The sequence below is a fragment of the Gracilinanus agilis genome, chromosome 3, assembly GCF_016433145.1.
Source record: "Gracilinanus agilis isolate LMUSP501 chromosome 3, AgileGrace, whole genome shotgun sequence".
NCBI classification, from domain to species: Eukaryota; Metazoa; Chordata; class Mammalia; order Didelphimorphia; family Didelphidae; genus Gracilinanus; species Gracilinanus agilis.
Window position 1 is genome coordinate 477,940,437 of NC_058132.1, and position 15,778 is coordinate 477,956,214.

Here is a 15,778-nt window from a genome sequence, read left to right on the forward strand (position 1 = left end):
GGTTTTATTTTCCTTTCTCTTGTTTTAAAAGGGTGAGGGGAATGTAGAGAGGGGAGAAATTGACATTAACGATTTAAAAAAGAAAGGGGCATTGAGGCATTTTTTTAAAAATGCACACAATAGAAGCACAGACAAGTAGGATGGTTTTGAAAATAACATATAGGGGCAGCTAGGTAGCTCAGTGGATAGAGTGCCATGTCTGGAGATGGAAAGCCCTGGGTTCAAATCTGGCCTCAGACACTTCTAGTTGTGTGACTGAGCAATTAATCCCACTTTACCTAGCTTTTTTCACTTTTCTGTCTTGGAGCCAATACATAGCATTAATTCTAAGACAGAAGGTAAAGGTTAAAAAAAAATTAACATGTAGAATTTATTATATATTTTTTAAGATCCAAGCATTATCAAATTAAGATGCATAGTTTTTATACAATTCTCTGTTTGTGTTCTATCCAAACGGAAATAATCTCTTTTTTTCCTTTTGGTATTTAAGTTGAGACTAAAAAGATGAGAAAAAAAAGTTTTAATTTAGCAAAAGAAGGGATAATGCCATCAGGTTCTGGTACTGAGGTTTTGGAAAAGTCTAGCCCTAAGTAAGTGGGCATATCCAAAGGTATTCTGGTGCGAGCTCATATAGATTTATGAGAACCAATTGTTATATAAGTCAGTTTGACCATTACAACTTAAAAATGAGCAAATACTACCAGTTAGGGATTGATTTATTATTTTGTTGGTTGTTTAGAGTTACAAAAATAATGAAGATGTTAATAATGCAAATTAAGCTTAAAAGCATATGAGTACATTATTTTTTTCCCCAGGAGTTAGCTGTTAAACATTTGCCAGCTGATTTCTCTCTGAGTGTTACTATAAACATTATTTGGAAGAAAAGAAAAAAAAAGTTAGGAAAAAGATCAGAAAAAAAATCTTTAAGAATATTAACCAATGAAATATCTTATTTAGCTTTTTGGATAGTTTGCTTTTTTTTCTATAACCTGTATTTCTTCAATTTTACATTGTTCTGGAAGCATTTTATTTTCTTCCCATACTACCTAAGGAAAGTAAGAGACAAAAAGGATATTCAGTTAGATTCTTTTGTGTGTCAATCAATTTCATAACTTATCTATTCCATTCATATTTTTTTACAAAAACACAAGTCAGGCATAGAAAATGATAAGTGAAATCAGAAGACAGGAAGGTAGAAGCAGCTAGCTCACTTGAACAAGATTAGGACAACTAAGTCAGTTAAGAGAAAGGGTCAAGTGTGATTATGCTATGCCTCAAATATTTCAGATATTGAAGAATTTTACAAAGGGACATTAGATATCATCGATTTGCAAATGAGAAAACTGAAGCCCAATGAAGTTTAGCAAGTCGCCTAAAATTACATATCTAGTACATTCGTTTTTGCCTAGGAAAACAGAAGCTAATACAGGAGGGAAGTAAGATATGATGGGATAAGCAATACAACTTACCTGGACATATTTTTGAAAATTGTCACTAAGTTGGTCTCTAACATGGGGGACAGGAGGGAATATTTTATGAATCATGTGATACCTTGGAAAAGAAAAATAAATGTAAAATTGTGGATATCAATCACACAAAAGAACATATATTGAAAGGAGGGAACAGTCCTTAAAGCAGTGATGGCAAACTTTTTAGAGATGGAGTACTAGGACACCACCCAGACCAAATGCCATACTTGCTCCCCCAGAGACCTTGTGCTCTGCCCCTCCCTGTCACTGAGGACTGGGTACCCCCTGCCCCACCCCTCACATACACAGGGGAAGGAGAAAGTGCACTCATTGGGCTGTTAGGCAGAGGGGGAGGGTGAAGTGAGGAAAGTCCTCAGAGAGTATAGAGGGGAGGAGGGGAGTGGCCTGAGTGCTCAGCTCCCTTCCAGCTCTGTTGCCTGTGAGCTGCTCCCCTTACTCTTGTGCTCTCCCATTGGGCTGCTGGATGGAGGATTGGGTAATGTGAAAAAATGTCACCAGGCATGGTGGAGAGGGGGAAGGGAGTAGCCCTCAGAAAACGCTTCTCTGGTTCATTGGTTTGCCATCACTACTTTAAAGGAATGCCTGCATTGAATTTGGACTAATATTTGATTAAAAACTTGAGCCTTGGGGGCAGCTGGGTAGCTCAGTGGATTGAGAGTCAGGCCTAGAGACAGGAGGTCCTAGGTTCAAATCTGGCCTCAGACACTTCCCAGCCGTGTGACCCTGGGCAAGTCACTTGACCCCCATTGCCTACCCTTACCACTCTTCTGCCTTGGAGCCAATACACAGAAGGTAAGGGTTTAAAAAAACAAAACAACAAAACAACAACAACAAAAAAAACTTGAGCCTTCTTCTTAAAGAGTACCTACCTCAGTGTCCTTGGGTTACAGCTATTTTATCCCTTGTGGCAAAGCAGAGTTCTGACTATCCTCCTAATAATTAATGTATTCAGTTTAAACCTTATCAGGAATCAACTGACAAACATCTATCAATCACTTACTATGTGCCAGATACTGTTCTAGGCTCTGGGGATACAAAGATAAAGAAAGAAAAAATCTTTCTTGCAATGAACTTACATTCTAATAGGGGAGACAACAGGGACATATATAGTATGTCTTAAAAGCTTAATGTTAGACTTTTGGAACATACACTTTAAGGATATACAAAATAAATAGAAATAAATACAAAATAGTTAAATACAAGATAGTTAGGGAGGGTACTAAGAAGAACAGAGGATCAGGAAAGGTTCAAACTTCCTCTGGAGGGAAGAGAAGAACTCTATGAAGTGGAGGTTATGAATTTCAAGCACATAGTATTGCAAATACAAAGATGCTGAAGGAAAATGTGTGGTAGGTATGTGAGCAAAGGAGAGACCAGTTTTCCTCCTAAGTGCTCATTAGACAGCACTAGGTCTCTTGGGATACCCTACAGTCCTTCTCAGTTTGAACTCTAGACCAGTGATGGGCAAACTTTTTAAAGAGGGGCCAAAGGAAAGCAAATGCTCATCTGTCAGTCTGTTTCTAAGGCAACTCTTTGGAAATTTCATTGTATTGTATCCTACTCATTGTATTCGTCAGATTAGGAATAATGTCGCTGGGCAGTATAGAACATTTCAGGGGGCTGCATCTTGGCCCGCAGGCCATAGTTTGCCCATCACTGCTCTAGACAGATTTTCCTTTTCCTGAAGAAATGCTCCTCATTAGGCATCTTTTGAGAGATCCCTGTTATATAGAGAAATTAACTTGAATTATGATATTCCTTTGTTGTTATTGTAGTTCAGGTATTTCAGTAATGTTTGTGAGTTTGTTTGTTTTTTTTGTTTTTGTTTTCCTGACAAAGATTTCCTTCTCTAGCTCATTTTATCAAGGAGGAAACTGAGGCAAACAGAGTTAAATGACTTTTCCAGGCTCACATAGCTGGTTTGAGACTGGATTTGAACTCCTGAAGATTAGACTTCCAGGCCAAGTGCTTTATCCATTGTGCCACCTAGTTGCCTAGATTCTATTCCTTACAATGCTATAAAAGTACATTTGAATTCTCATAACATCACTTTATGATTGTTGATTGGGATGTTCTTTCTGATTTCTACTGATGGTGGGCCACTTAATTGAATTCGTTAAGGACTCTATTTTCTCAACACTGGTAGCTATTCCTGTGAAGTGCAGAAGTACTGTATAATTGTTTTCATGAATGTGCCTAAATGTAATTAAATTATTAAACTTTTGATTATTCAAATTATTAAAAGTTATTAATATTAAAATAAAGTATTTTATGTATATAAGTAAAGTGAAAAGTAACTTAAATAATTAAAATATTAATAGTTTGCCTTTCTTTTGGATAAAAAAATAGTTGGACTAGGTTGAACAGTGTGAAAACCTTCAAATCTGTTTATATTTCCCTCTTTTAATTCATTTCAATTCAACATTAATTAAAGACCTATTTGGTACAAGGTCTAGGCTAGTTTCTAGATTTTAAAAAGGTAAAAAAATTAAACAATTCCACTGAATGGTAGGAATAGTTCATAGATAAATCAAGTAAATATAATGTTATTTTAGTGTAAGAGAATAAAACGGATTCAGGGGAAGAGGCATGGCATTCATGGCATTTTTAAAAGCTTTGCATATGAGAAGTGATGCCTGAGCTAAGCCTTTAAGGAAAATAAGAATACTGAAAGGCGAGATGAGGAGAAAGGACATTCCCTGCATGGATAGCCTATGCTAAGGCAGAGTGAAAGAATGGTGAGTGCCATTTGTGCTGATGAGAATGTATTTTTCAGCGATTCTTTAAAAACTAGATTTAGATGATTAAAGACAAATCCATAATTCAAACATTAATTTGGTAAAGAATATAATAAATGAGACAAAAGGATTTAATTAGATTATTACAATAATTGGTCTCTTTAGGAGTCAGCAAATTAGCATCCCCAAAGTGGGCATTTATCAATCAGTTCACTCTATTTCCATAGTCACATGTGAAAAAAGGTTGGAATCAAGATGCTTTCTAAAAGGAGTCAAGGCAAATGTCATTGTCTACTCTGGGCTAGTAGAGGGAACTGGCAAGACTCAGAGCAGAGTTACTAATTCTTGAGCATTCTGCCTGAATGTGGGTTTGAATTACAGCTCCTGCAGGCATGTAAGTGGTTCACTTTAATTCATTATTTCATACCACATGCATTTATTAAATGCCTACTGCATTCTAGACACTGTGCTAGGGACTATATCTAATAACAAAAAATGAAACAATCACTTCCCTCATGGAGCTTACACACTATTAGAGGAATACAGAGATGTAAATAAAAAATATACCAAATAAATAAAAAGCAAATTTTGGGGGGTTGGTAGGGAAATGCACTAGCAATTTGGGGGAGTAGGATGGGTTTCATGTAAGAACTAGCACTCAAGGAAGCCTGAAGGAAGCTAGGGATTCTGTGAGGGAGCAGTAAGGAAAAAATACATTCTAGGAATGGAGAATATTCTATTTAGAGATATGGGAGCAGGGGATGGATTATTGTGTTGGGGTATCACAATTTGATTGTAATTTAGAATGTCATCAAGTTCCTGAAGAAGAGTAATCTGCAATAAGCTTGGAAACCTGGAGTCAGATTTCTGGGCATTACATATCTGACAAATGAGTTTATATTTGATCCTAAAGGCAATAGGGAGCCATGGGAGCTCCCTGAGTGGGGGATTAACATGGTGAGACCTGAATTCAGTAATATCAATTTGGCAGCTAGAAAAGCACAGATACTGGAGTATAGATAAGTCAGTTTAAGCTCAGTGAAAAAAAATGTCTTCAGCATTTCACCAATCTGGGTTAAAAAAGAAGGGAGAGGAGAGAAGTAAAGAAGTGAATGAATCAAAGAGGAGAGAAGAGAAAGGGAAGAGAGAAGATGGCAAAAAAAAGGGAAAAAAACCTCAACTTGAACTGAAAAAAAAATACAAATGTACGAAAAACAAAAACATCCCCACTCCAGGTATTCTCTGTTTAGTATATGAGTGAAGCATAAAATAGGAAAAGTAAACATGTTTAAGAACTTAAAATAATTTAAAAAACATGAAAAACCAAAGTCATAAATCATATGTAGTTCTAATTCACATTGTAGTAAATATTTGCAAAAATGCAACTTTTCAAATTGCAGCTTTCCTCAAATCACAACAGTGGTATAATGCAACCTTTATAATTAAATACTCACAAAATGCAACAGATTTTTGTTTATCATTAGAATATTAAGTTTTTTATAATTTTGACATTTTTATTCATTTGAAAGCTAGGAGAAAATAAATACTTGAAAGTAAATTATATCTTTATAAAATGCACCAATAGTCCTTTAACTTTTTTTGCTTAATGAATAGCTTAAAAAACAAAATTCAAGCTTTTTCATAATAAATAAACTTGTGCCCCAAATTATAATTTTATTCATATAAGCTACAGAAAAATCAAAATGAAAACAATAAAATTAGGTTGCATTGTCATACTGTCAAAGGGCAGAAATGAAAGTTCAAAGAGAGTTAAAGAACTGGGAAATGCTTGGTTTTGTGACATAAGTTTGCAGGTTAACATTCAGAAATATATGTGAACTGAACACGAAACATAAATAGAGGCATAGATATCTAAGAATAACATTAAAATATAATCACATTCTATTCTTCCATATGATTATATGAAAATACAATTGTATTCTATTCTTCAGAATTAGCTAATTATAAGCTTATATTCAGAATTAATATTCTGAAATGAATAGTTCTTTGGTTTGATTAAAATCTCTAGTGGCTGATAATTGACAGAATTTTGAATATTATCATTATTTTCTTTAGAATTTGCCAGTTCTACAATTGATGGCAAAAACAGAGATATGCAACATAGTTGGTTTCTGGTCTCCCTCCCAGATTGATAGGCTAGTAAGTTGTTCTAAATTGTTCTCTTACTCTATCTGCCCATCTCCATCTTCCCTTCTGCCCTAGTGCTCTTGCTTTTATTTATTCAAAGACTATCTGGAGATACCCCCATTTGTTTGGGGTGTGTGTGTGTGTGTGTGTGTGTGTGTGTGTGTGTGTGTGTGTGTGTATGATTAGTGTGTGACTAAGTGAATAAAAAATGCCTGTTGTCCAGACTGATAGGCTATTAGCAGGGCTGCCCACAGAGCTAGTACATTCATATATTTGTCTTGAATAGGCATTGTAAATAGATAAACAAGAAGAAGAGGATAAGACTAGATTGTCTCTGAGAAACTGCACAGTGCTTTTAACTACAAGTGCCTTAAATGAAACCAAGGTCCAGTTGATGTCATAATATTGTTGATCAAACTACAGCCTATGGAGAATTAAAGTCATGGGTCACCCAAAAAAACAATGGAGGGGCCCGGGTAAATTCCTTGAGAGCAGGATTTTCCCCTTCTCTTTCTTTGTATCTCCATCACTTAGTACAGTGCCTGACACATAGTGGGCACTCAATAAATATTACTTGACTGTTGTGGATGAATCGGCTCCAGTGAAGACTTGCATAAAAGGAGCAGAGTAAAGGATATGATTAGAGAAATGATGGTTTAAGGAGGCTATCATATAGCAAGAACCAATGTGTACAAAGAATATCCAAAGCAATGTTAAGAGTTTTGCAGGAAATCCCTCAAAATGTTGGGTAGATCTCTTGGGAAATTTTTTCAGGAAGACATAGACAATTAAGTGTTAGGCCTGATAGGATGGCATGGATAGGTTGTGATCTTTAAACTTAGAGAGTAGCCATCTGAATATAATGGATTAATAGAAATAAATATATGGGCCATTCCAAACATCTTATTTTAGTTTTAGTAGCTTAAAATTTAGTAGATTAAAAAAAATTTTTTTTTTACTATTTCTTTACTTGTACATTAAACTCTTAAAAAAAACAACAACAAAAAACAACCCTTACCTTCTGTCTTAGAATCAATATTGTGTATTGGTTCCAAAGCAGAAGAGAAGTAAGAGCTAGACAATGGGGGTTAAGTGACTTGCCCAGAGTCACACAGCTAGTAAGTATCTGAGGTCATATTTGAACCCAGGACCTCCTTCCTCTGGGCATGGCTCTCTACCATAGCTGGCTCTACATTAAGCTTTACTAGCTTAAAACTGAACTAAGATATTTAGGACAGCTTTTATGTGAAACTTATGTGAGTTCTAGAAGGAGCCAGGAATTTACTAATAATTGAGGAGTGGTAATTAGTTTAGGCTCCGAAATAGCCCCTAGATGCAATCTGAAACTATTCTAATCTGTCTGTAGAGCAGGAGGCTCATTGATAGACTATTTATCAATTTTCTGCTTTAGAAATTTGTTTCTTGGATATTAAGAAATATGTAATCCCATCAGCACGGTAGGAGCATAGCTTTATTTATTTATTTATTTGTTTGTTTGTTTGTTTGTTTGTTTATTTATTTATTAAAACCCTTACTTTTTGTCTTAGAATACTAAGTATTGATTCTAAGGCAAAAGAGTGGCAAGGGTTAGGCAAAATGGACAAAGTGACCTGCCCAGGGTCACACAGCTAGGAAGTGTCTGAAGCTAGATTTGAACTCTAAACCTGGCATTCTATCCACTGAGTCACCTACCTGCCCCCAACACAAATTTATTAAGCACTTACTATGTGTTAAAACACATCTTGTTTTACCTGGGTATAGGACGAAAGGCAAAAATTGTTTCCCTCTCTCAAAGAACTCACATTCTAATAGGAGAGACTACATGTAAATAAATAACTATGACTTGATTTGTAGATAAGGAAACTGAACCTAATGGATGTTAAGGGACTTGGCCAAGGTCACAGGGCTAATAAGCAATTGAGGCAGGATCTGAATCAACAATACCAGAACTATTGCTTTTTATTACACCAAGCTTTGGTAACAAAGGCTCTCTTCTCCCATTGGTGAGTCCCTTTCTGACCCTTCATTCTGGGGAGGGAATGAGGCCACCCCATGTTTCACTGTCCTCTAGGCCAGTGATGGCAAACCTATGACACTCATGCTAGCACTGACACCCGTAGCCATTTTCGATGACACGTGGCTGCATACAGAGAAGTATGGGGCCGCATGCCAAGGATGAAACATTTCCTGTAGTGTAGTGTAGACACTCTGTGCACTATAGATGACAATTCTACATAAATTAATTTACCTATTTTGGTTTATTAAATACAGTTATATATTGCAATTATACATTTTTGTTATTTGAACTATAAATATCACGAATTTATGTTTTGTTTTTTTTCTCAAAGTGACACACCACTGGAGTTATGCTTGGTTTTAGCGAATTTTGACACATCAAGCTCTAAAGGTTGCCCGTCACTGCTCTAAGCCCTGCTTTTGACTCTTTACTTTGCCATAAGTATCCCCTTCTACTCACTCTTGCCCTTCTTATTGGGGATAGGGATTGTCTTTGTCTTTTAATTTGCTTATATTTGTGCCCTCAGTAGCTGGCACATAATAGAGACCTAATAAATGCTTGTTGCTTGATTCCCTGTGACAGTAAGAACTGAAAGGAAATGTTGCATAAAACTTTTCAGTGGAAAAAAAAGGTTTAGTGGAGCAGTTTTTAGGCAAGGAAGTTGGCAAAAAGATAAGACAAATATTAACTCGTCTCATTAAAAAATAAACTCTAGAGCAGGGATAGAAATAATTTTGTCACTGGCAACAATATAGGAGAAACTAAATGTTAACTTCTTAATTAAAGCTTCCAAAGAGGTGGTTTGCATAGACTCTGGAAATGAAAAGTGTAGAAATAATTGCTTTCTCTTTCAAACAAGGGACTGAATTCATAGAATGACAGTTCAGAGAGAATCAAAGCAGTTCAAGAGAAGACTGTGGGTTCTGTGGGTGGGCTGGAGGTAGTTTTAGGGTTTAAATTACAAAACAGAATGAGATAGCCTGGAGGCTCTGTTTTAAAACCCAAAGTCCTCCTCTCAGGACTACAAAAAGCTATGGCAATTCAGCAGAATTCCAACAGATGGCAGCTGAAAGCACCCTTGACCATGGAGGACCAGCAGGTGGCTGGGCACTGATGACAGAAGCCCAGTATGACAAGGCCATTCCCTAAAGTCACCGGATCAGTTTCTTTGAAGGAAATTGCCGCAGTAACATTGGAAGCAACCACAGGTTCCAGCAAGGATGTGGACCCAGTACCGTGAATCCTCTACAATTGTGCCCTTACCCCACGACTTCCTTACGTGGGTCCCTCTTCCTGCTTTGGTGGGGCAACCTGTGGGAGAATGTACCCCTGTTTTTCTGTAGGAGAGGTAGTGATGGTGGGAGGATTTCCTTATTATTTATTTTGATGTGATGTCTAAATGTATTCTGTTTTGAAATGAGTCCTCTGGTAAAAAATGAGAAACATTCTCCGAAACATTCTCTGATGTGTCCAGTGTGGAAATTTGCTTTGCTTGACTATATGAGAGTTTTACTTTTTCAATGGAGGAAAGAAGGAGGCAGGTAGGAAAGAAAATGAAACAATTCTTAATAAAAAAATAAAATAAATAATAATCATCATCATAAATATATAATAAATTCATTTTAATTTATATTAATTAATTAAGAATATCTTTCCATGGTTACATGATTCATGTTCTTTCCTTCCTTTCTTCCTCCCCCTCCCTGAGCTGAAGAGCAATTCCACTGGGTTATATATGTATCTTTGCTTAAAATCTATTTCCATATTATTCATATTTGCAAGAGAGTGATCATTTAAAGTCAAAACCCCCAATTATTATAATAATAAATTCTTTTTTTTTAAAACCCTTACCTTCCGACTTGGAGTCAATATTGTGTATTGGCTCCAAGGCAGAAGAGTGGTAAGGATAGGCAATGGTGGTCAAGTGACTTGCCCAGGGTCACACAGCTGGGAAGTGTCTGAGGCCAGATTTGAACCTAGGACCTCCTGTCTCTAGGCCTGGCTCTCAATCCACTGAGCTACCCAGCTGCCCCCCCAAGAATAAATTCTTAATAAAAATTTAAAATGATTGGCAAGGTAAAATGAATGTTGTTAGAGATAATAGTTATAGGTAGGGGCTGCCAAACTATGCCTTGAACCTGCTTAGTTTTCACCACTGAGGAGACTGGGCTATACCTATAAAATGATTTATTCCATGACTGGTATATTCAGTCACTTAATCAACAAGCATTTGTTAATTGCCTTATTTGTCAGGCACTTGTGCTAGGTCCTGGGGATACAATGAGGAAAATGGATCAGTCTCTGCACTCAAGTAGCTTACCCTCTATCAGGGAGAAAACATGCACAGAAATAAGTATATACAAAATAATACAAAAGTATATACAAAATACTATTACTAATGATAACATTAAGTGTATAAAAGCAATACGACAATGACTTATTTTACCTTTTGCAGAGATATCCCATAATAAAGAACATAATGAAAGCTACTCCAAGAAGTGACAGCAGTATAAATGTCAGAGGATTGCCTTCAGGGTCTTCTTGACCTGTTAGAATAAGAGTTAAAAAGGGGTAAAGATCTATTTGGTCAGGGAGAGTGGATTGGCACAGGGGATTGAATGCTGGGTTTGGAATCAGGAGGACCTTAGTTCCTTTTTTTTTTTTTTTTTTAACTTAGAATATTTTCCACAGTTACATAATTCATGATTTTTCCCACCCCTCTTCCTTCCCCTTTCCCAGAGCTGACAAACAATTCCACTGGATTATACATGTATCATTGTTTAAAACCTATTTCCATGTTATTCATATTTGCAGTACAGTGATCTTTTAACATCAAAACCCTAATCATATCCCCATCGAACCACGTGATCCATTGTATGTTTTTCTTCTGCGTTTCTGCTCCCACAGTTCTTTCTCTGGATGTGAATAGTGTTCTTTCTCATAAGTTCCTCTGGATTGTTCTGAGTCATTGCATTGCTGCTAGTAGAAAAGTCTATAACTTCGATTGTGCCATAGTGTATCAGTTCTCTGTGTACAATGTTCTCCTGGTTTTGCTCCTTTCACTCTGCATCAAATCTTGGAGGGCTTTCCAGTTCACATGGGATTTCTTCAGTTCATTATTCCTTTCAGCAAAATAGTATCCATCACCATCAGTTACCACAATTTGTTTAGCCATTCCCCAATCAATGGACACCCCCTCATTTTCTAATTTTTTGCTACCATAAAGAGTGTGACTATAAATATTTTTGTACAAGTATATTTCCCTATTATCTCTTTGGGATACAAACCCAGCAGTGGTATGGCTGGATCTTTTAAAGCCCTTTTGTGCAAAATTCCAAATTGTCCTCCAGAATGGTTGGACCAATTCACAACTCCACCAGCAATGTATTAGTTCTAATCCATCCTCAGACACTTAATAGCAATGGGACCAAGGCAAGTAACTTAACTCTATTTGCCTCAGTTTCTTAATCTGTAAAATGAACTAGAAAAAGGAAGGACAAATTACTCTAGCATTTTTGCTGAGAAAACCCCAAATGGGATCATGAACAGTCAGAAACTACCAATTGACCAAAAAAAAATCTACGAATTTAAAATTTCATCCATTATTATTTTAACTTCTCTTAATTAGTATTAGATGATCACAAATGGCAATTTCAAAGTCCTCTTTGTTCCCTGTGAGATAATTTGCAGTTTGTGCAATTTTCTGACTTGAACAAGAAATGCCAATAGTCAATAATTTCTGCTGTATCTTTTTGGTTTTGTGTCTTGGAAACTGCCTAGTTTAGCAATTGTCATCTGAACCTGCTAGTGGTAAACCCTAAACTACTGCTTATAATCATAGATAATTGAGACTTTGGAAATTTAATCCAATACTAATTTTACATAGCAAGTGACAGAGCTGAGACTTGAATCTAAGACTGTTGGGTCCCAGTGTACCTCTATTTTTATTATACTGTTTCACAGAATCTCAGAGCTAAAAGGTCCATCTGGTCCAACCTATTCTCATTCATTAGTCATTACCAAACTCTGAAGAGATCATACTCTCCTCAGCCAGTGATTCTGATCCCATGGCTGTTATCATTCAAAATTCATTGTCCATCTGCACACTGTTTCTTTTGGAATGCCTGCTCCATAGGTAATCAATTTACTTTCACCTTAAATCTTCTCTTTTCCCATTGCCTTTTTTTTTTTTTTTTTTACTCTCAACAGAGTCCTAATTGCTCCTCATAACACAGTTTCTTTGGCCCCTTTTTCAATAGGACATTAAATAAGGCTAATCAGGATTTCAAATTATTTTCCTATTAATTAATTTCTAATTGATTAAATTTTAGAATACATCTGTTAAGTAATCACAAAAGTTAAAAAAGTAAAAAACTTTTTTGTTGTTTTACTACTTTTTTTGATATATACTGACTTTATAGTAGTTTAAAATGAATATAACAAAAATGTTGTAAATGAATAGAAGGTGACTTTACAAGTAATGGAATGCAAAACATTTCCTCCCTTCTCCAGAGTAAAGGGACTGGGTTAAAACTTTTTGCTTTAAGGAATATCCTTTGCTGGTAATCATAAAGGAGCATATGTTCAGACTATGTATTATATAAATACACATGCTTGACATATGATCTATAGGACATCTGTTTCTACCACAGCCATGAATGCTCAAGGACTGCAACCTAAAAGTACTCACATTAACTACATCTGTGACTGGTACCAATTATCCCTTCGCTTTTTCCCTTATCCCATAATGAAAGACCAATAGACAGTTTTCTTTGCTTGGACATGGAAACTGTTTAAACTCTGTCCTTTTGCAATCACAGTGCACCCAAAGTATTATGCTAAACATGTAAATTATTCATTAAATTCCATAGTCCCGAATTCAAATGAAAACAGCTTCAAATGAAATGAAATTCATTTCAAATGAAAATAGCTTATTCCCCAAATATTAACATATTAGAGCTCGGCTTTCCTCCTTAATATTAAATATTTAAAAAACCACACGCATGGGAAATATATCTAAAGAGAAGTAAAATAAATCTATCAAGTCATAATAAATACTATTTTTAGGACAGCATAGATGGGTAGATAAACAGATATTCTACTAAGTACATTTTAGAGACAGACCTAAGTGAAAAGGTTGCCTTTCTCTTTCTTTCTTTCTTTCTTTCTTTCTTTCTTTCTTTCTTTCTTTCTTGAAGTGGCAGGGGCTTAGGAGGCCCTATATTTTGTTTTATTTTATTTTTATTTAGAATATTTTTCCATGGTTCCATGATTCATGATTCTCCTCCCCCCCCCCCCCAAAACCTTTCCTCCCCACTCCTGGAGCTGACAAGCAGTTGCACTGAGTTATACATGTATCATTGTTCAAAATCAGGTTTTTTCTTTGCAGAGATACTAGAGTGGTTTGCCATTTCCTTCTCCAGTTCATTTTACAAATGAGGAAATTGAGGCAAGCTGTCTTTCCAAGGGTCACATAGCTAGTAAGTGTCTGAAGACAGATTTGAATTCAGATATTCCTGACTCAAGGTCTGGCCTTTATCCACTGTGCCACTTAGCTGCCTCCTACTGGCTCATTGTTAATGGGAAACACACCAGTGGAAGCTTCAAAGTTATAGTGTTAGAAATTCAGATCTATAGGGTTACCCATAGAAACCAAAGTTGTTACCTTCCTAGAGATCCAACTTGCAAAGAATATACCTGGGGAATAGGCCAGAGGAAGTGGTAAACTGTGGGAGTATGTCGAGGTTATATTTTGGTCCCCTTTACATTTTTTTATTGTTTAGAGTTATTTGATTTGATTAAAAATTTTTTCTTTATTTTATTTCAGTAATAAATTTACACTTAAGTTTTCCAAGGTTACGTGATTCTCATTGTTTCCCTCCCCTCTTCCCTCTTATACTTTTCCAGAGATACAATGGAAAATTTCTCCACTTGGGACTCTGCTTCCCAGAAAAAAACCCCCAACAGTACTTTTTCCTGTTTTAGACTGTTGTTGTACTGTCGGTTTCCTAGTGTGTTTATTTTAAAAATTAGAACAGTCCTTTGAGAGAACTTTTGCATGGTTGAATGCTTGAATGCTAATATCGATTGTATCTCTGAATCAATCACAAGTATTGAAGCTGATGTGATCAGTATGAATGTCAAGCCCTCAGAACACAATATTGCGTAGAATTCTCCTAAAGTACATAAAGTCACTGTGCTCTCCCACCTCAGTGCTTTTGTTTATGCAGTTCCTTATGGATGGAATGTCCTTCCTCCCTCTTTTCACATATTGGATTCCTGTCCAGTTGAAATGCCACCTCCTTCCTTAAACCTTTCCTTATCCTCTGTTAGTAAAATCTTTTCCCTTAAAGTATCACGCAACACTTTTGTTTTAACACCTTTGTAATACACTTTTGACATTCTCTTCTGCACTGTCATTATTGTTCTTTGCATTTTTTCCTTAATCTACATGGCAGTAGGCATCACATAAGGCCTAAACTTTAGATAGAGCTCTCTCATAACTGAGCACGGTGTTTTAAAAATAGTAAGCCATTTTAAATAATTTCTTGTTGAGGGGCAGGTAGGTGTTTCGGTGAATAGAAAGCCAAATCTAGAGATGGGAGATCCTAGGTTCAAATCTGACCCCAGACACTTCCTAGATGTGTGATCCTGGGCAAATTATTTAACCAGAATTGCCGAGCTCTTACCACTCTTCTATCTTGGAACAGACACTTAGTAGCCATTCTAAGACAGAAGGTAAGGGTTTAAAAAAAATAAATGTTTGTTGAATGAATTAATTGTATATTTTAGGGGCAGCTGGGTAGCTCAGTGGATTGAGAGTCAGGCCTAGAGATGGGAGGTCCTAGGTTCAAATCTGGCCTCAGACACTTCCCAGCTGTGTGACCCTGGGCAAGTCACTTGACCCTCATTGCCTACCCTTGCCAATCTTCCATCAAGGAGCCAATACACAGAAGTTAAGGGTTTTAAAAAATTGTATACTGTATAATTATCTCTTTTCTTTATCTTCTCTCAGCACTTATGAGTTCTTTTTGTGCTCTGTTAATTTGCCTTTTGGACCTTGCCTTTGTAAATATACTTATTCATGTTCCCTTTTTTGCCTTTTCAGTTTTTATAATCCAAGGTAGATAGAATCCAGTTCAATTTATTTGAACATTTACTATGTTCAAGGCATTACTTTGGGGGCTAAGAGTACAAAGATAAAACAAACAAACTGACCTCAAAGGGCGTAAGGTTTACAGAAGTAGCTTACATTTGAACAAATTGCTATTTCTAATTCTGCTTCTAAAAAAATAAATCCTTGCCTCCTGCCTTAGAATTGAGTCTAAGTATTGATTCCAAGGCAGAAGAGCACTAAGGGCAAGGCAACTGGGGTTAAATGACTT

At 36.2% G+C, this 15,778-nt stretch overlaps 1 protein-coding gene across 1 annotated transcript in view; it reads right to left on the minus strand.

Moving 5' to 3' along the window:
• Nucleotides 1-472: 472 nt before the first annotated feature.
• IL3RA (interleukin 3 receptor subunit alpha) overlaps nucleotides 473-15,778 on the minus strand; it is a 44,315-nt gene continuing 29,009 nt past the window's right edge. The window contains exons 9-11 of the mRNA XM_044669283.1: nucleotides 10,840-10,939; nucleotides 1,470-1,551; nucleotides 473-1,046 (exon numbers count right to left, since the gene is read on the minus strand). Of these exons, the coding sequence (XP_044525218.1) occupies nucleotides 954-1,046; nucleotides 1,470-1,551; nucleotides 10,840-10,939 (275 nt within the window). The 3' untranslated portion in view covers nucleotides 473-953. The remainder of the gene's footprint in view (nucleotides 1,047-1,469; nucleotides 1,552-10,839; nucleotides 10,940-15,778) is intronic.